We start from the raw sequence: 26,293 nt of genomic DNA on the forward strand, positions 1-26,293 counted from the left end.
TACTCCTCCCACTCCTCCCCCAGCTTTAGTCCCCTCTGTATTTGAATCGGGAAGCTTCCTCCTCCTCCACATCGAGTGGGTCCCAGCAATAAGGTCATTGAGAGCACAAGAAAGACAGGTTCCCTTCTCTCTGTTCCAGTGCCTGCTTGCCCCACCCTACTCCAGAGCAGCCATTACAGGGAAAATCTGGTTTTGCTCCTGTGTAACCAGGGGGAAAGGAGGGAGCATGCACCAGTCTCTCTGTGGGGATGGTGTATGTGCAGTCAGTTCACATATAGAAGCATGTTCGGTCACTCTGAGGATGGCACATGCACAGTCCTGTCCCATGCACAAGCTGTGAGGGGTTGGCATATGCAGTTTGGTCAGTACTAGGAGCTGTGAGTGGCTTGAGGATACTCAGTAAGGACTGAATCTTCAGAGGTTTAGATGTTTTTTAGCTCTGTCTCTACTCAGATTTTTTTAAAGGCGTATAAGTTGGCCAAATGTAGGTGGATTTTCATGGGGATGCAAAAAGGCACGTCGCTGACACAAAGGCCACTCCACTTCCAAATTTCAAGTCCCTATTCCAGAGCATGGGAGTGCTAGAGCTGTTCAAAGAAATGGTCACCAGAGTTTTTTAACTTGGGCCAAATGTTTTTTCCCTACCATGGGCGGCAGATATAAAAGGCCAGGGGAGGCTAGGCCTCCCCTAACCCAGGCTGTGTTGCAGCCCATGCTCCGCCCCGGGGCCCTATCCTCCAGCAGGCCGGTGGGGGCTCCTCCGGCTGTTAGGGACTCTCAGAACTCCAGCGGGTGGGGGTGGGCAGGGCTGGGGTGCTAGCCTCCCTGAAGGGGGGTTTCACCGCCACCCATGTTCCCTACTGATTCTTGGAAATGGCTACATTGTTTTGGCTGAAATTTCCAAAAAATTCATCCTGAGACAGACTTCCACATGGAAAATTTCAGCCCAAACAGTTATTGTTTGGCACCAAAGAGGTACCAGCCCTGCCTGTAATAATGAAAGGAAGCCTGAATGAAGGTGGTTTCTAGCAGTAGAAAGGGTAGGGCTCTGTCATCACTACCATTCCTCCTGCTTCTCAAAAATCATCTGTGTGCATGCAGCTGTGTTGGCTGGAGTGGATGGGGCAGGACTTATTTAAAACTGTTCTGAAGACTAGCTTATAGCCTGGCCATCTACCTGTTGTGGGGCCCATTGGCTCCTGGGGTTAGTGGTCTAAGTGGTCCTGAGCCCAGGAGCTAACACCAGTGCCCTAAGTGTTCAGTCAGCACCCATCGTCATGGGGTGTAAGCACAAAGGGGTGGGCTTGGTCCTCACTTTATCAACCAGGTTTCACTTGGGATTTGCTAGTGGGTACAGCTAAGCTGTGTGTATAAAAGAGGGTTCAGCGGCAGGAGCCCACTGCTTTTCATCAGTAAATCTTAAAGTGTTTTACCAAGGTCAGTACCATTATCCCCATTCTACAGATGGGGAAACTGAGGCACACACAGAGGTCTCCCACCAGTGCCATAGAACCCCGCTCTCCTGAAGAAGGGCGTCATTTGCTTGGACACCCAGGGCCCGGGGTCTCCCCTCGAAGAGCCTAGTGTGCACATGGCTGAGTGTAGACAGGCCTGTGGGGGGTGGGAGGGGTGTAGATCTAAAGTTACCCTGGGGGCAGAGGCCGCCTCAGCTCGGCCGCGCTTCGCCCCGCCCTCCGACTCAGCGTGAGCCGGCACTGACGGGCAGCCCCGCCCCGCTCCACCAATGGGAGGACGGGGCGTGGCTCGCGGAGGCTCGGGGGTTGGCGGTGGCGCGCGGCCCGGCCTACGCAGGGCGAGGGCTGGGCCGGTGGTTATAAATCCCCGGAGCAAAGCGCTGCTGCGCGGTTCGGTCCCGAGTCCTTGGCGGGGCGGCGAGTTGGCTGGGACCCAGCGGGGCGGGAGCGAGGAGCCGCCGCCGGTAAGCGCGTGGGGGGCTCTGGACGCGTCACCCCGCGGCGGGGCCCTGCTGTGGGCATCGCTCCCGGCTGCTCGCGGGGGCCGCTGCGCCGGCGTCTGCAGAACGTCCCGTGCGAGCGCGCGGCTGGCGGCGCCGAGGGAAACGCGCCCGGGGGCGGCTCGTTCAGTTCCTGGGGAGGTCACTGGGGCGCAGCCGCAGCGCGTAATAGCCACTGGCCGGAGACCCGGGTGCTGGACAGTGCCCGGTGCGCGCCTCCGGCCGGCCTTCTTCCCTCTCCTGAGCCCGGCAGTCCCGGGACGGCAGGCGCCCGCGCAGGGGTCACATTTGTCTTTACATGTTAGCGTGGAAAGCGGGGTGATTGACATTCCTGTTGCGCGCCCCCTCCCCCTCCTTAAAAGCGTCAGCTCGGCTTTCTTGGGTGAAAGTGAAAACTGCCTCAGAGGGCTGTGTCCTTGCCTCGGTGCCCTGCTTCATGGCATACGTCAAGAAGCTGCTGCTGCTCGGCCTTGCTCATCTCCTCCAGTGCCTTCCCAGCTCAAGGGAGAGGAATAGGCCAGGGGTTCTCAAACTGGGGGTCGGAACCCCTCGGGGTCACAAGGTTATTACATTGGGGGGTTGTGAGCGGTCAGCCTCCACCCCAAACCCTGCTTTACAGCCAGCATTTATAATGTTAAATATATAAAAAAGTGGTTTTAATTTATAAGGGGTTTTAAATTATAAGGGGGTCACACTCAGAGGCTTACCATGTGAAAGGGATCACCAGTACAAACGTTTGAGACCCCCTGCTCTGGGCTGACAAGTATAGGGAACAAAGATGGCTTACTTTTGTACCACAAAAAACATTGGTCTTTGGAAAACTACTAACGTGTGCTGTCAGTTCTATTAAAAACTACAGTGATGGTGAGAACAGGATGAATTCCCATGTGGATTTGGGCATTGGGTAAAATATTTGAAATCTGTGTCTAGTGGCTTTTTCTTGTACTGTGACAGTTGGAAAACTGGCATTACAAATAATTCCTGCATAAAATAATGTGATAGGAGGGAAATTGAGTTACTTTGGGTCTGCCTTCAGATTTGCTGAGGGTCTGCTACTTCCATTAACTTCATTTGAAGTTCTGGATTCTCCGCACTTCTGAACATAAGGCCCAAGATTAAGAAGGCTTTTTTTTTTCTTTGGCAAATATAGAAGATACCAACATTAGTGTCTACATGTTGCTCTGCCGTCAGATTTATAAAATGAATGTTGTCTATAGAGAAGATAGGTCATGTATTGTACCCAACATTTCTCATAATAAAAGAACAAGGGCATTCAGTGAAACGTAAATGCAAATATCTAGATATTTGTATGCAAATGTAGTAGTAAGCTAATGCTAACCTGCTTCTTGATTGTACAGTTAACTTTTTAATTGTAAAAGAACAGACCCAAAAAATTCAGTAATGACTAACTTAAAAATCACACTGGATATGAAGCCATAGTCAGATTAATATTAGCTCAGCTAGAATTGTAGGAACATAGGTGGGGAGGCACTTTTTTGATCTTAATAGTCAATCATAATAGTATTGAGTTATATACTCCTAAAATGATCCCTGATAAGTATTTGTCCTAGCCTTTTACAATCAAGGTATTGGTAGTCAGAACACTTGTTGAATATCCTGATTCAAATCTAGATGTGTGACAGCATTGTTAACTGGTAACCAGAAAGTCAATTAAATATCACATTATTCTTTTAAATTTTCTGAAGGTTAATGTTTTAATTGATAATGCATTTGAGTTTATTTTAAAATGTTCTATTACACATTAGGAAGATTGGCATGCTTATAATACAGTGCTTTGCTGTATCAGTTTACTGTACAGTGACACACATTATAGTCTAGATCTCTTGCTGCTGTAGTAAAAAAAAAAATGCATTTGCGGGAGGAATATTAGTAACAAGTTCAGAATATTGGGCAATATAGCTCTCCTAAAAATATTAATATTTTGTATCTTTCAAATACCTATTAAAAGCTGTTGCTGCTTCTTATAGAAAGAAGAATCCAGAAGAATGTCAGCACTGAACTGGAAGCCATTTGTTTATGGAGGCTTAGCTTCAATCACTGCAGAATGTGGTAAGTAGTTAATCTTCTAACTGTTTGCATAACTTATTCTACATTAGGAGGTTCAGTTTCAACTCACAAATGTATCTAGTGTGAAAAATAAAATAGCTACTGCAATAGATTACTAATTTATATTTAAAAGTGCGGCCAGAAGAACTTAAATTTTGAAGGGCTATTGTTGCTTTTTGTCTAAAATGTGTATTTTTGAAGTAAAGGAGAAAAATAGTCACCAACCCAATTGATGATACTCAAGTGTTCTTTCATATTGCCAAATAAAAGTTTGTCATGTTAACTTGGTTTTTTTTAAGAAAAAAGAATTGAGGAATTGTTTGCTCCAAGATATCCTTGAGGGCCCCTTAAATTTTTATTAAAGGGGGAAGTCTTGAATACTGGATTTTTGTGTGTGAATTTGTGGCATTGAGATCTGGAAATGTGGTATTGGAAATAGTACTGATCTTATTGGCTTTAGGTCTCATGTGACAAACAATTTCAATTTAGTCTGTCGAATCTTTGAACAGAATTTTACAGATGGTAGAGATATAGAAAATAGAAATAACAGCAGTCAAGTAAATGGTGAACTAGAGTACTGCATCTACACTTATTTATATGAGAATTTTCATGGTTATTTATAGCTGTCCAATAGAGTATTATGCTAAAATATGGTAGTGATCTCATAACAGGGGTTAAAACGCAAATAGAGATTATGGGGGTAGATGTGAAGAAGCAGCCATTTCTTCCTCAGGCCTTGAGAGAATTTGTGTAACATTATCAGGAGCAATTTTTTTTGGAAGAAATAATTTTCTTAAATTTGTAGACAATAAGTGCCTGTACAGTTTGATTCCCAAAATTTTTGCCCTTGTGTACAGCTTGAAACATCTAACAGCAAAGTAAAATCATGATAGCCTTTCAATTCACTTAACATCATGAGTATAATTTAGCGCGCGCAGTCTAAATCGGCCGAATCAAATTTTTCACTAACTACAAGTAACACAGTATAGCTATTGATGTATAATCTCACAGAAAATTAACTTTGAGAGTCTGCTTTTAAGCTGGACCCATTTAGAGCCAAATTCTGAATACCTTTTCTCATATAAGTAATTCTTGTTCATGTCCATAGTTGCACTGATGTCAGTGGGAACTAATCACATGATCAAGGGGATTTGCAGGTCCAGGCCTTCTGCTACAAACCACATAAACTGAAATTCCTGTTTTGTCTCTCTCTAACTTGATATTAAAGCACAGGCTGCTACTGCAGAGCTCTCTATAAAGCCATCTATTATGGTTCTTCATTTGAGTACAAATGATTAGCTCTGTTAGCCTGCAACTAATTATATATTTTCTTTTGTCTTTAGAAAACAGAGGTTCTGCATTGTGTTAACGTTTTCATTTACTATGTATCTGCTTTGGCTAGACAAATGTTTCATGTTAAATTAATATACATTTTCCTCCCCTGACTTTAAGGTACTTTCCCAATTGATCTGACCAAAACACGTCTCCAGGTTCAAGGTCAAACTAATGATGCCAAATTTAAAGAGATCCGTTACAGAGGAATGGTGCATGCACTAGTGAGGATATGGAGAGAAGAAGGGTTGAAAGCACTATATTCTGGGTAAAATAAAATATACTTTATGTAACCAGTTTGCATTTGTGAATTTTGGGACCGTTTATGAAAAAATACGATTGCATACAATAGTATTGGATTTTATAAATGTTTTTTTTTAGTTAGCCCCACTTAAAAAAGATCGTGGGGGAGAGGCAGGCCACATCGGACAAAGTATTTGAATAGAAATGGTTCAGAAAATAGTGCATAATTTCAAAGTACAATATTTTTACATCATGGTAATTGCTACGTGTGAATGGCATCTTATCTTTAATAAAACTTACCCACTGTAGTAGAAGGGAGGTTTTTCATAGTTCACTTTGAGATTGTAGGTGTACTGTTATAACTGTATTTCACAATGTGTTATATTTTTGGAAAATTCATCCAAATAGACCAATAAGATACCATATAACTTCCATGTAAGTTATTGAGAAGTCGTTTTTACTACTATATTGTATGAGAAACCCTCCATCCGCTAATGTAAGTCAGGTATATCATTTCATATTCGTGATGGCAAAAGTAAATTTAAATCCCAACTTCATTTGCCAAGTGATAGCCAACTTCATTTGTGTGGTATCCTGGGGAGTCCATTTGTAGGGTAAATATCTCTACTGAACTGATGATTAATACAAGCATGAACTAGCATAGAAATGAAGAATGAGTGTGATACGTTTGTATTAGAGCTTAGGTGTAGTAAACTTGTAGTAGCAAAATCATCTTATGTCATAGTATATCGTTGCACATGCAATGCGTCAACTATCACAATAGCAGTAAAAATCCATTTGGCTTCACTGTTGTGATTTTTATAGGTCATTAGATTTAAAAAAATCCTGTTTCTTATTAAATCAGTGGTGACCATATTTTTAAGAGATTTGTTTTCCTACACAAAAGTGAAAAACTGGTATTCTCTCATTGTAGCTGACATAATATTGAAACATAAATGTGCTGTGCATATTTGTATTCAAATGTAGCTTTTATACTTTAGTGATATCAAGTTTTAAACTCCCACTGTTAATGTCAGGCGATGCTTTCAAAGTACCACATCAAGTTACAGGAAATCTTAAATACTGTTTTAAAACATTATTCAAAGAGTATCTTTTGTTCTGTATACATCGATTTTTAGATTTTCAGCTAGTGGCCAAGTAGGAAATGATTGCTAAATCAGTACCAGTATTCATTATGGCAGTCACTGTGGTCAGGTTTTTTTCCTCCACCCTTTTAAAAGGGTTGGTAGTACCACCGCACCTTCATTTCTTTCATACTTGAATATAATCTTTACTGAAAGCCTTCCCCCTATCTGTACTGGTTCTGAAATAATCTGGTTTAAATGAACAAACCTTTCACTTTTTGTGCATAACCTGAGTTCAGCCTATTCTACTCTAAAAATGTGTTGAATAAACCTTATTTGTGGTTACTGAGACTTCAGGAAGCTTTAAAGATACAAGTTAACCGCTTCTTCCTATTTTTATAGGATTGCCCCTGCAATGTTACGCCAGGCTTCATATGGAACAATAAAAATAGGCACTTACCAAAGCTTGAAGAGAATGTTTGTTGAGCAACCAGAAGGTGAGTGGGTTTTTCAGCTTTGTTACCACTCCTTGTTAATATAGTTCATCTAGAGCTGTTTGTATTGTTTCCATATCGGTCATATGATGCATACATACATTGTATTGTATCAATGAAATGTATGTATGCATCAGCTTCATATTTATTCATTGTAAAAATGGTTCTGCAGATGAAATTCCAATAAAAATTGAGCTATCTTAAAAAAAAAAAAAAAAAAAAAAAAAAGTTGACTTCGAGGGTTTAGCTCCTTACTTTCAACTGACTTTCATTAAAGAAGGTAAAGCATTGACTTGCACTTGATGTCTTATCACAGTGTAAAAGCCTGTGGCTGAGAATTTGTTTTTGCTTCTGGAATAGATGAAACCCTGGTGATAAATGTATTATGTGGCATTCTTTCGGGGGTGATTTCATCATCTATTGCCAACCCTACAGATGTTTTGAAGGTAAGTGGTGTTTTTTATCGAGTTTTTATTTTCGGTATAGGTTCCTTTGTATTCTTGAGATGAGAACAGTCTACTGATGATCATTGCATGCGGTGTTGTGTTGCTTTAAATATACTCACTTTCTGCAAATTACTTAATAGTTCAGACAGGTTCCAGGGGAAGAACTGAACTGTAGAAATTTCCCTCCTGGCATGCTGGTCAGCTGGAGGAATGCAATTAGATGAAATCAGTGTCCTTGGAGGCAAGGAAAACCACTTGATTACTTTTTTTATTGGTTCAGAGCACAATGAACTACTAAAGTTGCTCTTGCCCTCCCCTTGCCCCAAACTTGACATGTGCTGAAGCTGTACTCTAAATTTAAAAAAATCTCTGAGTTGACCTACACTGCTTACAATGCTGTTCATTTGGAAGTATGTAAAGGACCACTTACCCATCACGGGCATCCAGAAATCTCTAGGTTGGAAGAAGTATCAGGGTTCTAGAAAAAAAATCCAGTAGGTTAGGATCTCCATTGTCTCCTATGGAAAAACTAGTAGCACAATGCCCCTTTGAAACAATGCCGCTGCATGGTGCATTAATGACTTGAGCAGAGTGCCACCTGGTGAAATCACCAACACCACATTTTCAGCAACAGTTTTAAAATTTGTGGGTATCTCCTGTCCAAGTACTGGTAAAGTTGATCCTATTTAACTTACAAGATCATGGCCTGAGATTACTTGGCTGCTTCTGCACATGCAGTTTCCTGAGAATTGAGGGGGAAAAAAATCTTTTTGCTTTTTACATAGTGCCTAATTTTAGTCGTCCTTCCTCTCAAATAAAATAGAATGAAAACAAATTGTTTACAATTTCCCATTTCATAGAAGGGGTAGTGGAAGTATCAACAGAGGTAAGCCTTTATCGGCTCCATTCTGGAATTATAGTATACTATGTGACAGAGGACAATACCCTGGACAGACTTTAATGAATGAAGTTAAATGTCACTGGAGTTCATTGTATTAAAAATGCAATTGTTTGTATTATGAGATTGTGTATAACTTTTTTTAGAAGAAGGGTGATGCTAACATAATTCTTCTGGTTATTGGCCCTTTGAAGCTACCTCTGCAGAGCTTCATATAACCTAGGTCAAACTGGTTTCTCCAGGAACCAATGGACAAAGAAAGGATTTTTGGATGAAGAGCCTGGTTTTAAACAGGTTCAGGGCCATTCTAATCTGAAAATGGACAGGACTTCTGGTCCAAGGTGGGCCCCAATCTTTAGGGAAGAGTTGAAAAGAATGTGGCCTACTGAGGCCACATAAGACTGAGCACTTGTTCTGAGTTGAAGGTGTGATGAACTTACGACCATAGGGAGCACTGCTATGTGGGTGGGGTTTGAAGGGCTAATCATCAGTCAGAGTCCTTGTTGTATCGTGGGGGTGATCTCTGGCAAGCTTATTAGCATGTATGTAGGTTTTAATGTTTCAGGTGTTTTCTCTGTAATGCTTTCTACCTTAAGAATAAATCTGCTTGCTAAGAAATAGCAGTGTGGTAACTCATAACTGACAATCACACTGTGTACTGTCTCAGAGGAGAGACTTGAATCGTGCCTGCTTAGACAGTCTCTCTTTTGCTGGGAAAATCACATGGTCAGGAGTGTATGCAGCCTATAAATACCCCAGTCAGAAGGGACAGAGATGCATGTCTCCACCGAAGAGGCAATGGTTGTGGAGCTGGAAGCCTAGAGGGGGGTGCCCTTGCTGGAACATAGAGGGAGAATACAGCTGCAGTTGCCCTGAACTTGTGACAGGCTGCATTCCATAGTGATGGTATGCATTCTGGGCTGGGTGACGCTATTAACTCCCAAAATTAAGGGTGAATACTCATTTGCTTGTCACACTTACCATGAATCCAGCCATTTGTCCTTGAAAAATCAGTCTTTAATTTCAAATTGAAAAAGTTAAGTACATAGTCCTTCCCAGCTGAAACTCTCATCATATTGACCTTTTGTGTTAAGATGTAGCTGGTGAGTTCAAGGGAGAATGCTGTAATGGACACCATGCAGAAGTCTTCTGTCAATCTAATCTACATATTAATGCACCAATTCAAAAATAGCAGTGATTTGTGGTAACTAATTTAAAAGCTACACCAAGTACTAGTTCAAATTCAACTGTTCCAAATATAGTAGCTGTAGTCGAAGGATAGCTGATACATATCTACAGATAGCTGGTATTACTTGTATAGTTAAGAAGCAGAGATCATATTTTGAAAATGTTTTAAACTGTTATTTTGCAGCGCCTCTTTGTAAGGTTGAGAAACTCGACTAAATTAACCTTTTTAGTGTTTGAAAACTGATAACTGCTTTTTGTTTTGGGCTGCCTTAGATCAGAATGCAGGCCCAAGGCAGTGTGATTCAAGGAGGAATGATGGGCAATTTCATACAAATTTACCAAAAAGAAGGCACTAGAGGACTATGGAAAGTAAGTTCTTCAACGATTACACTAACTCTTCTGAGGTCGTTCTTGTAATAGTGCATTAAAAAAATATCCATTTACTATTGTACATATTGTTGCATGTAGTTCTGCAATGTCGGCCAAAATATAGGTACATGTTACACCAGAAATTGTATGTATGTGTCTATTTTTTACTGCTATATTGCTTGCCATTCAAGGATTTCAAAAGCAGTTGAGAAGTATTAATGTCTGTAGATAGACTCATCATCTCTTTGGAGTATTATCTCCATTTTACAAAAGGAGTATAGTGTACGAGAGAGTTTATGGACATACTAGGGCAGAGTTCAGATTATGTTGGCATGACCCTTTTACCTCTTCAATTCCTGGTTTTCAGAGGTTTGAATGTCACTAAACTTGACATTGTGGAAGGGTTCAAGACATCACTGAGCAAAGTTAACACCAGGTTAATGGTGTTTCTTGTCAGTGAGCTTCCTAATTTGAGATATATTTTTTGTAGGAGTTAGTTGTCATTTATGCAGTTGTAGTTATTTCATAGGTTTGCAGTTGAGATGCTACCATGGCTAGTGGTGATGTCTAGCTCATAGCATTTTTCATCAGTAGATTACGAAACACTTTACAAAGGAGGTTAACATCATTATATTATTCACCCAGCGGGTCAGTGACATAGCCAGAAATACACCTCTACCTTGATATAACGTGACCCGATATAACAGAATTCGGATATAACGCGGTAAAGCAGTGCTCTGGGGGGGGCGGGGTTGCGCACTCCGGTGGATCAAAGCAAGTTCAATATAACGCCGTTTCACCTATAACGCGGTAAGATTTTTTTGGCTCCCGAGGACAGCGTTATATCAGGGTAGAGGTGTAGATCCCAGGTCTGAGTCCCAGTTCTGTGCTCTCTACTAGGCTACATGGTATGTGATTCCTATTTACGCTTCCACCTTCCTGTGCACAGTTATAGTGGAATGGGGACAGTGGTCATGCTTTGAAATGTTTGAGGGTATAACTGCTGACAGGACTGGTGAGAGGACTCAAAACTATCAGGAGTTTGGGACAAACTGTCTATTACATGGTATTTTCAGTAACTAAGCAAGTGAGAGAAGACTGGTGTCTCTGTCCTTCACCACTCTTTCCCCACCATTCCCTGCAACATCTAGCCCCAAGCCAGCATCTAGCTCACCCTCCCTTTCCAGTCCCATTTAGCCATTAGTACATAGAAGGTTGTTCCTTGCTGCATAAATATGATGTGGCACCCTCTGCTGCATACATGTGATGGGCAGCAGCTTACTGGAGGATTGCACACTTCCTTGGTTAGATAGACTGGGCCCCCTTTGCCCCTGCTTCAGGCGGGTTTCCCCAGCTTTCCCCAAACCTGTCTGGTCTACCCCATGCAGGGGAGTTACCTTGACGCATTTCCTGGTTTTTAGAGGTTTCAATGTGCTTTACCTTGATCCTAGTTCACAAGGAGAGCAGAGGGGGCTTCTATCCCCAAACGGGTAGAACTTTCCCAGATCCTGGCACACAGGAGGGGAAAATGGGGAGCTGACAGGCTCCCACTCCCTCTGACTTGAGCCCCCAACCGCTTCCTCTCCCCTTCCCTTACCTCAGCCCCTCCCCCACTCCTCTGCCTCTAATCCTCCCAGCAATTGTTTGCATGTGTAACTTATTTTCTCCTCAGAAATAGTTTGAGCACCTTCTGAATTACCTGCTGTACTCGGAATATATATCTCCTCCTCCTCCCCCCCCCCCCCCCCCCCCAATACCCTGGTACAAGGGGATTGTTCAAAATATGCAAATGGATGTTTCAAAGATTTCTGCCAAGTGTAGGTTTCAAACTTATTGCTGTGTGTAGCTCAAGTTCAATGACCGGACGGAGCATGTCCCCGTGAGCCACCCAAGTCATGTGGAAACTGGCTGACTAGAAACCTCTTGGCTAGATTTTCTGCACGTGTACCTTGTAATCTATTTGGCACATGAACATGGAGTGCAGACCTCGGTAGAAAGTTTCTCTTCTTTGATCAACATTTTCAATATTATTTCCCCAAAGAGGTAGTGCCTGCCATGCACTACCTGGGAGAAATCTGGGGTATTATCAGAGCAATGATTAAGCCCCATATCTGCACAAAACACATGTAGAATGTGTTAACATTAAACTGTCTTTCTTTTTCTATTTTTTATTTTTTTTAAGGATCTCCTTTTTTTCTCAGGGACTCCTTTGCTCAAATAACCCCAAATTTGGATACTTAACTCAGCTCACTCTTTGAAGGACAGCTAATTTCAAGGCAATCGGAATAAGTATGTGGATATTAGAACACTTGGTGTTAGCCTTTAAATGGGGCTTTTCAACCTTAGCTCTGTTATAAGTTATTGACAAAAGTTATCCTCTCTAGCTGAAAACTGTTACTTATATTGGTGACGATAAAAAATTTCCTTGGCACAGGGAATAGAACTCTTCCATTAATTCTAACAAATTAATCTCAAGTTATAATACTTACAAGGAGTATTGCGACAATAAGAACATAAGAATGGCCATACTGGGTCAGACCAAAGGTCCATCCAGCCCAGTATCCTGTCTGCCGACAGTGGCCAATGCCAGGTGCCCCAAAGGGAGTGAACCTAACAGATAATGATCAAGTGATCTCTCTCCTGCCATCATCTCCATCCTCTGACAAACAGAGGCTAGGGACACCATTCCTTACCCATCCTGGCTAATAGCCATTAATGGACTTAACCTCCATGAATTTATCTAGGTCTCTCTTAACTGTATATAGAATTTATTTTAACTGTATATACCTTTACTTGCTGACTTAAAATTGAAAGACGTCTTTAAATATATTACAGCCTGGTTCAAGAGCAGGGCTGGTTTTGTTAAATAGCTTCAGTATGGGGCAGCTCACATCGTTAGATGAATGTCTGTGAAAGCAGGGACCAGCTGGTTCTGGGGATTGGTAATTTGAATAGTCTCTTGATTTATAGTTTTCTGGTTCAAACTTAGCCCAGGGTGGTAGAGGAGTTGTTCAGTGGTCCGTTTCTTGTGATCCCGTGGGTTAAGGCATGGGTCTAGGACAGGGGTAGGCAACCTATGGCACGCATGCCGAAGGCGGCACGCGAGCTGATTTTCAGTGGCACTCACACTGCCTGGCCACTGGTCCAGGGGCTCTGCAATTTAATTTTAAATTAAGTTTCTTAAACATTTTAAAAACCTTATTTACTTTACAAACAACAGTAGTTTAGTTATATATTATAGACTTATAGAAAGAGATCTTCTAAAAACGTTAAAATGTATTACTGGCACCCGAAACCTTAAATTAGAGTGAATAAATGAAGACTCGGCGCACCACTTCTGAAAGATTGCCGACCTCTGGTCTAGGAGAATGGGATTTTATTCCAAGTTCTACTGAGAACCATATGAACTTGAAGTAGTTACTTAAGCTGTGGACATCTTTTTCCCATCTGCAAAATTGGAATAATTTCTGCAGTTTGGAGGAATTGGGTATTAGCCATTTAAATGGTGTGGGAAGCCCTCTGTAAAACATGTTATGATCCGCTGATGAAAAGCACGACAGTGTTTAAAATAAACTCTACTTGGCATTAAATAATATTTAATGAACTTGTATCTTAGTGTGTCATGGACTGCCTCGTAAGCCATTCATGATTACAGAAAATCTCTGTAGCCACTACTGAAATTCTATGCATGAAAAATATTTGCATTTCCACCTGTTGAGAACCGCTAGTTCTCAGCTAGGTTAGTCTTTGAAAAATGCAGTCAGTCTACTTTTGCTTTCCATTTCATCTTCCCCCCCCCCTCAATATTCTTGGTTTCTCTCAGCTGACTGTAAGACGGGCCAGCACCAGCCTGCCAGCTCTCAGCAGACTACCAGCAGCAGTCCATAGACTTCAGTTTGAGAACATCTGCTGTAGGTCATGGCTGAGATCAGTATGGGGAAGCTTGGATTGCCACTGTGCGTTATCTGTTCGCAAATTAACTCCAGTCACTAGGTTGGTCTGTCTGGGATCTTTTACAAGCAGTACATTTACACATCTTTATACCATACACCACTGTATTTTCTGAGGCCTTGTCTACACTACGAGAGTAGTTCGATTTTACTTAAATCGAATATTTGGAATCGATATTGCAAAGTCGAACGTGTGTGTCCACACTAAGGACAGTAATTCGACTTTGTGAGTCCACACTAACGGGGAAAGCGTCGACATTGGAAGCGGTGCACTGTGGGCAGCTATCCCACAGTTCCCGCAGTCCCCGCTGCCCATTGGAATTCTGGGTCGAGCCACCAATGCCTTCTGGGTAAAAAAATGTGTCGAGGGTGCTTTTGGGTAACTGTCGTCATCCATCCATCACTCACTCCCGCCCTCCATCCCTCCCTGAAAGCGCCGGCGGGAAATCATTTCGCGCACTTTTCAAGTCATTGACAGCGCGGACGCCACAGCACTGTGAGCATGGAGCCCGCTGCAACCATCGCTGCAGTTGTGGCCGCTCTCAACGCCTCGCAGCTTATCATACAGGTTGCCCTGAGGCAGATGCAGAAAAGTCAGGCGAGGAGGCTACGTCAACGCGGTGATGGCCTGAAGTGTGAGAGTAGCACAGACCTCTCAGAAAGCAGGGGACCCAGCGCCGAGGACATCACGGTGGCAATGGGTCATGTTGATGCCGTGGAACGGCGATTCTGGGCACGGGAAACAAGCACTGAGTGGTGGGACCGCATAGTGCTGCAGGTCTGGGATGAATCACAGTGGCTGCGAAACTTCCGCATGCGGAAGGGAACTTTCCTTGAACTTTGTGAGTTGCTGTCCCCTGCCCTGAAGCGCAATGACACCCGGATGCGACCAGCCCTGACTGTCCATAAGCGAGTGGCCATAGCCCTCTGGAAGCTTGAAACGCCTGACAGCTACCGGTCAGTCGCGAGCCAGTTTGGGGTGGGCAAATCTACCGTGGGGGTTGTTGTGATGCAAGTAGCCAAGGCAATCGTTGATGTACTGCTGCCAAAGGTAGTGACCCTGGGAAACGTGGAGGCGATCATAGATGGCTTCGCAGCGATGGGATTCCCAAACTGCGGTGGGGCCATAGATGGAACTCACATCCCTATCCTGGCACCGGACCACCAGGCCAGCCAGTACATTAACAGAAAGGGCTACTTTTCCATGGTGCTGCAAGCACTGGTGGACCACAGGGGACGTTTTACCAACATCTACGTGGGATGGCCGGGCAAGGTTCATGACGCTCGTGTTTTCAGGAACTCTGGTCTGTTTAGACGGCTGCAGCAAGGTATTTACTTCCCGGACCACAAAATAACTGTTGGGGATGTGCAGATGCCTATAGTCATCCTCGGGGACCCAGCCTACCCGCTAATGCCCTGGCTCATGAAGCCCTATACAGGTGCCCTGGACACTGAAAAAGAACTCTTCAACTACCGGCTGAGCAAGTGCAGAATGGTGGTGGAGTGTGCTTTTGGACGTCTCAAGGGGAGATGGAGAAGCTTGATGACTCGCTGTGATCTCAGCGAAACCAATATCCCCATTGTTATAGCAGCTTGCTGTGTGCTCCACAATCTCTGTGAGAGCAAGGGGGAGACCTTTATGGCGGGGTGGGAGGTTGAGGAAATTAGCCTGGCTGCTGATTACTCACAGCCAGACAGCCGGGCGATTAGAAGAGACCAGCGGGAAGCGCTGTGCATCCGGGAGGCTTTGAAAGCAAAGTTCCTGAGTGAGCAGGGTAACCTGTGACTTTCTAATTTTGTGTACAGAGAAGCCTTCACCCCACTTCCAACACACGTTTCAAAATAAAAATAGTTCTACTTTGTTAAAGCACACCGTTTTCTGTAATACTGTTTTCGCGGGAATTTTTTAAAACTGGGACGCAGACTGTGGTGCGGAGCGGGTGTAGTGTAGTCGCGCGAATGCAGCTTCTAAACTGAAGGACTGACAGGCTCCGGTGCGGTGGGATGGTTCTTTCAACGGAGCCTGTCACCCCTCCTGATAGGGACTGTGTGTATGGGGGTACTATGTGACTTTGTGGCGGGGGGGGACGCTTACAGATCCCCTGCTGTGTGGCTCTGTGATCCTGCCTAAGGACCGCCGCTTCAGATCTCTAACTGCCCTCCCGTGCCACAAAGTCACAGAGCAACCCACCTCCCACCACATAACATGAAAAGAACCTCCCAGACTAACCAGGGTAAGTAGTCACTGCATCACTGCACTATGTATGTGCCCTGCTGCTGTGCCTGCCCCCGACTATGTACCCTGCCAAAGGTGACTGTCCTGTCCAATTACCAACCCCCTTTCCCCCCCTCCTCCAAAAGAACATGATGGAAACAGTAGTTAACAGAAACATATTTTTTATTAACAACTACACAGGGGACTGGGAAGTGAAACTTGGACGGGGGCTTGTGTCAGGCGGGAAGGAAAGAACTTGTCAAACTTTGGGGACTGAGAGCCTTCTGCTGCTCGAGCTCTCTGCAGGGGTGCAGTGAGAGTTAGCAGGGACTCTGCCGCCTCTCCTTCTGTGCACTTTGGGTGAAGGGAGTATGGGACTTGGTGGCGGGGGAGGGCGGTTAGAGATGGACTGCAGCGGGGCTCTGTCCTCCTGCCTCCGTTCCTGCAGAACATCCACAAGGCGCCGGAGCGTGTCCGTTTGCTCCCTCAGTAGTCCAAGCAGGGTTTGAGTCGCCTGCTGGTCTTCCTGACGCCACCTCTCCTCCCGATCCATGTTGGCTTGGTGCATTTGGGACAAGTTCTCCCGCCACTGGGTCTGCTGTGCTGCCTGTGCTCTGGAGCAGGCTATAAGCTCGGAGAACATGTCCTCCCGTGTCCTCTTCTTCTTATGCCTAATCCTCCCTAGCCTCTGGGAGTGTGATGACAGGCTAGGTTGTGAGACAGTCGCAGATGGGGCTGTGGGAATGGGAAAAAGGGAGTGAATTCCTCAGAAACATAAATGTAGTTGTGAACAAAGAACATAGTCTTTCTCTGTGAACAGGACCATGCACAGCACCTATCACATGCGCACTCAGCACAAGGTCGAATTCTCGGCCTTCGCATTCACTGTCTGTGGTTTTGCAGAGCACTTTTGAGAACCCTGTCAGGACAACGGAATTTCTGTTGCAGGCAGACATGGTAAGCCGTAGATTCGTGGCAGCTTAAAACTTTAATATTAGCAATGGCCTCATTTCACATTGAAATCAATGTCGGTCCCTGCTGCCAGCAATCCGGCAAGCAGGAAGTTTGCTCCTGTCCCACACCCTCGCGGCTGTCCCCGGGAACGATCCCTTTCGGCTGACCCTTTCCCGCCTCCACCGCGTGGCTGCAAACCAGCCAACACTAATAACATTCCCCTACCTCATTCAAAGCAGGTCTTCATGAGCGACATCACCCTCATGAGGATCTCTGAGAGCGACAGACAGAGAATGCTCCGGGAAAGCCTCCAAAGACCAGGGCCGTATGCCGCCATGCTGTGCCAAGCAATGATTCCGGAGTACTTGCTAGTCTCGTGGCGCGGCAACGTGTCCTACTACGGAGGACCCAATAAGGCCGCTCTCCCCAAGAACCTAATGCAGCGGATTTCAAATTACCTGCAGGAGAGCTTCCTTGAGATGTCCCAGGAGGATTTCTGCTCCATCCCCGGACATATAGACCGCATCTTACTGTAGCTGCAGTAGCAGGGACTACACAGTAGAGCGGCTTGGGCAGGACAATCATGCAAAACCGGACATTGCTAGATTTTTTTGAAATACTTGCACTGCCCATGACTGAACCGTTAAGTTATTCAAAGTAATCATGAGAAACCCATTTTTTACATTGTTAATAATCATGTTCTGTTACAAATAAATGTTTAGATGTTTACAACACTTACTGGATGATCCTTCACCAGATTCTGTGTCCGGGGTAACGGCTGGGGAGGGTTGGTAGGGGATCTCTGTAAGGGTGATGAAGAGATCCTGGCTGTCGGGGAAATCAGCGTTGTGAGCGCTGTCGACTGCCTCGTCCTCCTCATCTCCTTCCTCATCTTCCCCGTCCGCTAACATGTCCGAGGATCCGGCCGTGGACACTATCCCATCCTCAGAGTCCACAGTCAGTGGTGGGGTAGTGGTGGCGGCCGCACCGAGGATGGAATGCAGTGCCTCGTAGAAACGGGATGTCTGGGGATGGGATCCGGAGCGTCCGTTTGCCTCTTTGGTCTTCTGGTAGCCTTGCCTCAGCTCCTTGATTTTCACGCGGCACTGCGTTACATCCCGGCTGTATCCTCTCTCTGCCATGTCTTTAGAGATCTTCTCATAGATCTTTGCATTCCGTCTTTTGGATCGCAGCTCGGAAAGCACGGACTCATCGCCCCACACAGCGATGAGATCCAAGACTTCCCGATCAGTCCATGCTGGGGCCCTCTTTCTATTCTGAGCTTGCACTGCCATCAGTGCTGGAGAGCTCTGCATCGTTGCCAGTGCTGCTGAGCTCGCCACGATGTCCAGACAGGAAATGAGATTCAAACTGGCCAGACAGGAAAAGGAATTCAAATTCAAATTTTCCCGGGGCTTTTCCTGTGTGGCTGGTCAGAGCATCCGAGCTCGTACTGCTGTCCAGAGCGTCAACAGAGTGGTGCACTGTGGGATAGCTCCCGGAGCTATTAACGTCGATTTCCATCCACACCTAGCCTAATTCGACATGGCCATGTCGAATTTAGCGCTACTCCCCTCGTCGGGGAGGAGTACAGAAGTCGAATTAAAGAGACCTCTATGTCGAACTAAATACCTTCGCGGTGTGGACGGGTGCAGGGTTAATTCGATGTAACGGCGCTAACTTCGACATAAACGCCTAGTGTAGACCAGGCCTCAGTATACAAAACTTGTTTTATGAATATTTCCTAGGTGCTTTTAATCTGAAATGTAATGGTATTTCTGAGTTATCTTCAACCAGACATAAAAATGATGCAGTTTTTAAAATATCTCAAACATTATACATTTGTTTTGCCAGGGGGTGTCCCTAACAGCTCAGAGAGCTGCTATTGTTGTGGGAGTGGAGCTGCCGGTCTATGATCTCACCAAGAAGCACATAATTATGTCTGGACTCATGGGAGACACTGTGTATACTCACTTTCTGTAAGTTTGAACATGCAGAAGAGTTAAGTTTACAAAGATTTATTTGTATGATTAAATCCCCTTTCAGAGGTTACACAGTAATCTCTTAATGTTGGACTCTTCAGAGAATATAATTGGATCTCACTTTTTTTCTCACTATCAGTTGAGATGTAAATATACTTCTAGTGTATTTAAATGTTTACTTGTAGTATTTCAAATGCTATTTCATGCCATGGAAGCTAATAGTTTTTGTGCTATTTATGTATTTTTTGACGTGTAGATATTTTTATTGTTCAAAATACCTAAATTAGGTGTGTATATAAAGGCTGAAACTAAAATGCATTTACTACTCTGAAAATATCAGGATGGATTTTTAAAGTGTGAAACTTCTTCCTGAGTGTGTGTGTGTATATAAAACAAGTCTTAGCTTGTGATATTTTTTTTTTTCAGGTAAACTAACTGAAAGTAGTTTATTAATAGAAATGCAAATGCAACTTCTAGCTATAGCATAGATATTTTTAATTTTCCATAAGGGGGGGGGCGTGTTTCTGTATACTTCTAAGTTGCTAGTAGTAGGTCATATTTTGATAATGGTTTATCTTTCATTAGCTCAAGCTTCACCTGTGGATTAGCTGGAGCACTTGCATCAAATCCAGTTGATGTTGTGAGGACACGGATGATGAATCAGAGATTTCAAGATGGAACACATTCAGGGTACAAGGGTACTTTGGATTGCTTGTTACAAGTAAGTACAAAGTGTATAGCAACTAGTGATAACTTTTATACAATCATGTGATATCAAACATGAATTAGAGGGTTTTCTGCATTGTGGATAGAAATTGTTAGCTGTTCTAGAAAGCCACTTCTGTGGTGTAGGAATTATTTTAGAGAGAACTCTGGGAATAATCCATTTTAACTTTTGAACTTGCTGTGCCATGTGCATCTTTTAAAATGTTGGACTCCAATCATGCCCCACCTCTCCCACCTTCTGCTGTGTAAAAACTATTCTGTGTTGATGGAAAGCAAGGTCTGTCTGCAGCATGGAGGAACATATATGCATTTGTTCCTTCTGGTATTTAGGTCAGGTATACTAACGGGGAATTCTTCTGATATGAGCACACTTTTTAAAAAGGTAATGAAAAACTTACCATGAAAATAAAAATAATTAGGAGTATGGAACAGTTTTTCCATACAAGGAGACATTAAAAAAACTGGGACTGTTCAGCTTAGAAAAGAGACAACTAAGGGGGATATGATAGAGGTCTAAAATCATGAATGATACGGAGAAAGTGAATAGGGAAGTGTGATTTACCCCTTCACATAACACAAAAACTAGGGGTCTCTGAGTGAAATTCCTAGACAGCAGGATTAAAAAAAACATAAGTACTTCACACAATGCAAAGTCAACCTGTGGAACTCATTGCCAGAGGATGTTGTGAAGGCTAAAAGTAAAACTGGGTTCAAAAAGAATCAGATAAGGTCATGGAGGGTAGGTCCATCAATGGCTATTAGACAAGATGATCAGGGATGTAACCACACTCTCTGGGTGTCCCTAAGCATGCAACTGCCAGAGCCTGGGACTGGACTATAGGCTGGATCACTTAAAATTGCCCTGTTGTCTTCATTCCCTCTGAAGAGTCTAGCACTGGCCATTGTCAGAGACAGGATGCTGGGTTGGATAGGCCATTGCTCTGACCCAATATGGCTGTTCTTAGGGTTTGATGTCTTGTCGTTACATTTTAAAAACACAAAGCAACATTTATTTGTAAAGGTTCATGCTAAAAAAAAATCACCTTTATGTAGCCCAAATAGCAACAGGAAACATGGATATGTTTGTGCTGCAAATTAAGGGGCAATTAGTGTTGGTATGCCTATCTATGCTATAACTTTAATTTAGTACTGGTAACAGTGGCAATGAAGATATGGTAGCATGGACCTTCGTGCGGGCTAGCTGCTGGAGTACATACCTAGGATCCCCAGTGGGCTTGTGCTGGGATGGCTAGCCCATACTGTCACATTTTAACTGTTACCCTCACTAGCTAAATCAAAGCCAGTGTGGGTATGCCTAGCCCTGCTACATTTAGTCCTTAATTTGTGGTGTGGACATACCCTGTGTGACAGATTTCAGGTGTGGGTTTCCTAGTCTTCACTGAGGAAGTTTAAACAGAGCAATGGGGAACCAACTTGCTGTTTGGGTTCACAATGCTGCATGGGAAGTTAAATCTCCCTCCAAAAACTTTGCAGTGCAAGCTGTTTTAAAAATATACCAATCTTTCCCCATAATTCATAAAACCTAATTATTCTTTGTATGTAATGGATGACTGGGAAGGGAAAATTGTGGGCCCAGTGTAAATGAAAGATCCCTTTTTAAAATAACACAACATAAAATTATCTTTGAAAATGGAAATTATTTCTTCAAGAAGACTCGAGTTTTTGCCTATAGTCCCATGTTCATCTGCTCTGTTTGAGTCTAAATGAAAGTTGTATGTTCAACGTTTGTGAGAGCAGCTGAAACTTTTCAAACTTCAAAAATGTGGGGAAAGATTTTCAAAAAACAATCTTAAACTTTTTTTGACTAGGTCTGATTCTTAATATTATGTCTAATATTTCATGTTCCTTTACTGGACAAAAATAACCCTCACTGGGCTTCAATTTAGTTTGTAATACCTCTTTACTAGTAAAGTTATAGTACTATAATGTTGCTGTCAATGTGGATTTAATTTAAATATAGAGCAGTGAAAATTGTTGTGGTTAAAGTAAGATCTTAACTTACTCAGTCTGATGTTGGAAACTCCTGCCGTCCTATTGCTGATTCCACAAGAAGGTCACTGATCAGCAGGTTTAAATGCCAAACTCCCCCGAAAGGTTTTGGAGAGGGAGAGTCATGATTCTTGTCTTTGTCCAAAAACTGGATGGGCAGTAATTCTGCAACATTCCCAGTCTGAGTTGCTATGAGGCAAGAGACTATTACTGTGAATTGAACCAAGTGTCTTCCTCCTGTGGTAGCACAGAGCACCTTGTAATGGCGTTCATTATGTAAAGTATTAGCTGTTCTTTGGATATAATCTTTCAATGAAAGTTTTGTGTCACTCTTTTGTCATTCATATGTGGTTTTAAAATATTTGTTTCAGACATGGAGGTATGAAGGCTTTTTTGCTTTATATAAAGGATTCTGGCCAAACTGGTTGAGACTTGGTCCTTGGAATATTATCGTATCCTTTTCAGAAGTGTTTGGAAATATTTATTAAACTTTTTTTTGTGATGAGCAGTGGGCATTGAGTAGAGAGACAATTGACTAGTGAATTGTGCTTCATATAAAACATTTGGTGTAACTTGTCAGCATAAAAGTAAATTTATTCTCCATCTCTTTATAAATGGAGTATTACCAGCACCTGTTGTATTAATATTCCCTAAGATTTATACAAAGTTGAACCTCTGAATATAATCTTTTTTCAAAACACATTTTCCTTTAGCCCGCAATTTCCCATTTGCTTGTTTTTAGATTGCAGTGTTTAGTTGACATACTAGTGACCAGGTCAATTAACAATTCGGGGGGGGGGCAGGGGGTTGCTGTTTGAGTCTATTTTCTGCATTAAAAAAACTGTTTGCAGGTGGTCACAAGATCTTTTCACACCATTTTCTACCATATTATACAACTTGTACAGTAGACCACTTGCTATCTATTTATCCTTACGTTCTCATTGTTTTGTGAGAAGCTAAGAGGCAGCTGTAATATTCCTTTCTCTCTTCCCACAAACAAGAATCTACACACCTTCATAGTTTCACCCACTAAGAAGATAGGAGGCAAAAAGGCTGTGGGTTCCTTTCCTATTGTGGCCTCTCTGACCTTTCCTCAATTCTAATTTGCATGTTGAAGGAGCTTGGGATAGACTCTGGAGAAGGATTAGGCTGCAGTAGGAGGAGGATCCTGTTGATGAGAATTATACGCACTGAAACAAGTTTCTCCATTTTAGCAGTTTGCTATAATGTTCCCTAGAGTTCTTTGTGCCCAGGACTATAGGGAACATTATAGCAACTGATGGAGAGGAGTGACTTGTCTTGTGGTGGACTGGTGGTTGTGTTAGGAGGCATTTAATGGGAGACCAAAGTTCCACAGGCCTGCAGTCAGTAGTTAAATGAATGTGGTAGGTATTATGCATCACAAATGTGTTAAACAAAAAATGCAGATATCTACAATTGTTTTCCTTGACTAATTGCACCAGTTCTTTCTGACATATGAACAACTGAAGAAATTGGATTTCTGAAAGATGCTAGATTGTGTAATAAATCAGTAAACTGTGCTGACGTGGTATTTGAACTCAAGGCATCTTTTTAAGAACGCTCTTCAGTGTTTTCTCATCGGAGCATAGGACTTGCTGGTAAAACGCAGGAAGAGCATCAGAAGAACATTGTAAATCAAGACCATACATAAAATGATCTCAGAACTGTGGATGCTTAACTGATATGCCAAATGCTATGCACCAATTATTGAAATAGAACCTAAAGTTGGCAATACTCCTCTATCAACTGTTTAAATGCTGTTAGACATAATGTATGGTACAACTCCAAAGGTTTTTCTGCTGAAATGTACTTCTGGATGAAATTTTAATAGGAAAAGAGCTACATCTGTTTGTCCAGAGGTAAGTAGGTAATGGAAGAGCCTCACTCTTTCGTCCATGCTCATGAAACTTGATATATTAATGTGGTCATAAATAGTTCTGAAATTTTCGATGCCTTGGAGTTCAAGTGCAGGACACTGAAAATTTTATTCCTAGAGACTGCAGGTCTTTGTAAAAATATTTGTTAAATGAGCTTCTGGATTTAGAGCACATTTCTGTTGCCGTCTATCATTTAAATGTATATGTAACTTGCGCTGGGAGCAATGAAGCTTCAGTTTAACATAACTTGTTACTGTCACCATTTTGCATGTTTGAGAAAAGTCTGGCATTTTTTAAGATACCTTATTCTTGGTCTTCAATAGAAGGGATTCTAACATGTTTCATCAAGAAATTAATATCTATCGACTTTTAAAAATGTAGTAAAAATAGAGCATTTACTCTCCCATCTGCCTCCTGTGCAAGAGGGAATTAATTTTTCAATACTTGTTTGATTCTTATGAAGAGGATCTGCTTTAAGCAGTTAGTGGCTGTCACACATCACCTGAAAGATGCATGCTACACATTGAGGCCATTGAACCACTGAAAGCTCAAGAAATGCAGATGTTTACATACGGAGAGCATACATCCAAAAGAGGCAATCTAATGTATTGCTACCTTGCTAAACAAGAATTATAGGAGAATTGTGCTCATCAGTGTTGATGCTTTCATTTAGCAAAACGAGTTCAGTTGAAATTACTTTAATAGTACTTCTTTTAAGAGCAGTATGAGTTGACTTCTGTGTAGGTTCTACTTTTTCTTTGAATTATGCAACAAAACTTTCTGCCATAAACTAAAGAAAATTAGTATCAGGATTACTGTATGAATGCAATTCAGTTACAAAAGCATGGGATTGAATGCCTATTCTGGATCCACTGTGGCTTGCAGTGTAGGATTATTAAGTGTACAGTTAGTTGTGGTGTATGGAGATTCCATCTTGAAACATTTGTTACAATACCTGCATATTCATACATTCCACTTAAAGCAATTCATGTTCTAGTGTGGATTTAACTCTTAATATTTCAATGTTTAAATGGTTGGTTTCAAGATGCACAAAGTAGGTATTTTTTAAATGCACAAGGCACTTTTCTTCTGAAAATACCAAGCGTTAAGGTAAAAGCATTACTTTTCAGTGTTTCAGTATTTTTAAGGCAAAAATTATGATGCATAGGTATGCTCGTGTGTGCTGTCTGTATTACTGCAATTCTTCTATTTTTGTGTAGAAAACTTTGTAAAATATTTTTTGTACAGAATGTAAAACAAAATTAAGGATATATCATTTAAACTTTTTAGAACTTAAACACTTTTTAGAATGAGTAAAATGCATTGTCGCTGTGTTGATGGACATTTGCTTACAAATGGAACCTAGGAATCGTTCTGAGGCATTTGGTTACAGTGTAATTAGAATGGTCAGTAAGAGAATTTTCTGCTGGTACTGCAAACTGTATGTTGTAATTCATCATTTAGCTACATTAAAATGGGGTTCCTGTAACTAAAAATGTACATTTCAGACAGTCTCAATAGGCTAATAGTAACAAATCATGTGGAAAGTCTGACGAGCTAATTCACTTCTAGTTTGATAGGCTTGTAGACCCAAGGGCTCCATGATGGTAGAAAGGGTCAGACTGTCCTTTGGATGTTCGGTACCCCTGGCTGCTTAACACCAGAATCTTTGATCCCAATTGGAATACCTTTGTTTGCAAAGGGTTGCTGTGGGTAAAATGGAAATCCTGACCGTAACTACGAGTGTTTAGAAGTCCTCACAGTTCAGTGTCTCTTATCCTGCCCTGATGTTAAGGAAGAATTTGTGTTCCCCAACCTTTTCCAAACCATGACTCCATGTTACAACAGAAAAGTCTTGGGACCACATTCCCATCTAACTAGAGAGAAAAGGAATGTTTGCAATTTCCCAGAGTGGGATCCCATGCCACAGATATTGAAAACACTAGCTTACAATCCTAAGTGGCATGAAGGCATCAAAATAGCCTTGCCCAGCAGTGCCGGTGCTCTTAAACAACTTCTCTTAAGGAAAAGTCTGGGGGGGGGGGAGGGAAAGACATTTAAGCTAAGTTAAATGTTTGAAATTATCAGTTGTAATTGTACTTTCACCTACACATTCGTATTAATAGTATGAGCCTCTTGCAGAAATGTTCTATTTTTCTGGTATGACTGAATTCTCAATGCTGCTTGATATGCAGAATGGTCAGGTTACCCCAATCCACTGTACCATAAAGTTGAGTTTATGGGCAGTGTATATGCAAGTATATTGTCTCATTTGCAGTAATATGCACCACCTGTCAAATGACATTACTAACCCTTCATGCTGCAACTTATCACATTGAAAGGGATATGCAAATATTAAGAAAATCACCAAAGCAACTATCTTTATTGTGCCAAAAATCATCGACTTATAGAATTGCATCACTTTGTTTTCATATTAGATGATATCATTGTGTTCTGAAAT

At 42.5% G+C, this 26,293-nt stretch overlaps 1 protein-coding gene across 1 annotated transcript; it reads left to right on the plus strand.

Annotated features, from left to right (window-relative positions):
* The first annotated feature begins 1,779 nt into the window (after positions 1-1,779).
* Positions 1,780-25,877, plus strand: SLC25A30 (solute carrier family 25 member 30). The gene is made up of 10 exons (XM_034758456.1): positions 1,780-1,939; positions 3,964-4,045; positions 5,495-5,642; positions 7,105-7,199; positions 7,557-7,642; positions 10,002-10,097; positions 19,071-19,195; positions 19,784-19,919; positions 22,306-22,386; positions 23,398-25,877. The coding sequence occupies exons 2-10, from the start codon at positions 3,982-3,984 to the stop codon at positions 23,437-23,439; spliced, it is 873 nt and encodes a 290-aa protein (XP_034614347.1). The 5' UTR covers positions 1,780-1,939; positions 3,964-3,981; the 3' UTR covers positions 23,440-25,877.
* The last annotated feature ends 416 nt before the right edge of the window (positions 25,878-26,293 follow it).

This window comes from Trachemys scripta, chromosome 1, assembly GCF_013100865.1.
Source record: "Trachemys scripta elegans isolate TJP31775 chromosome 1, CAS_Tse_1.0, whole genome shotgun sequence".
Taxonomy (NCBI): Eukaryota; Metazoa; Chordata; order Testudines; family Emydidae; genus Trachemys; species Trachemys scripta.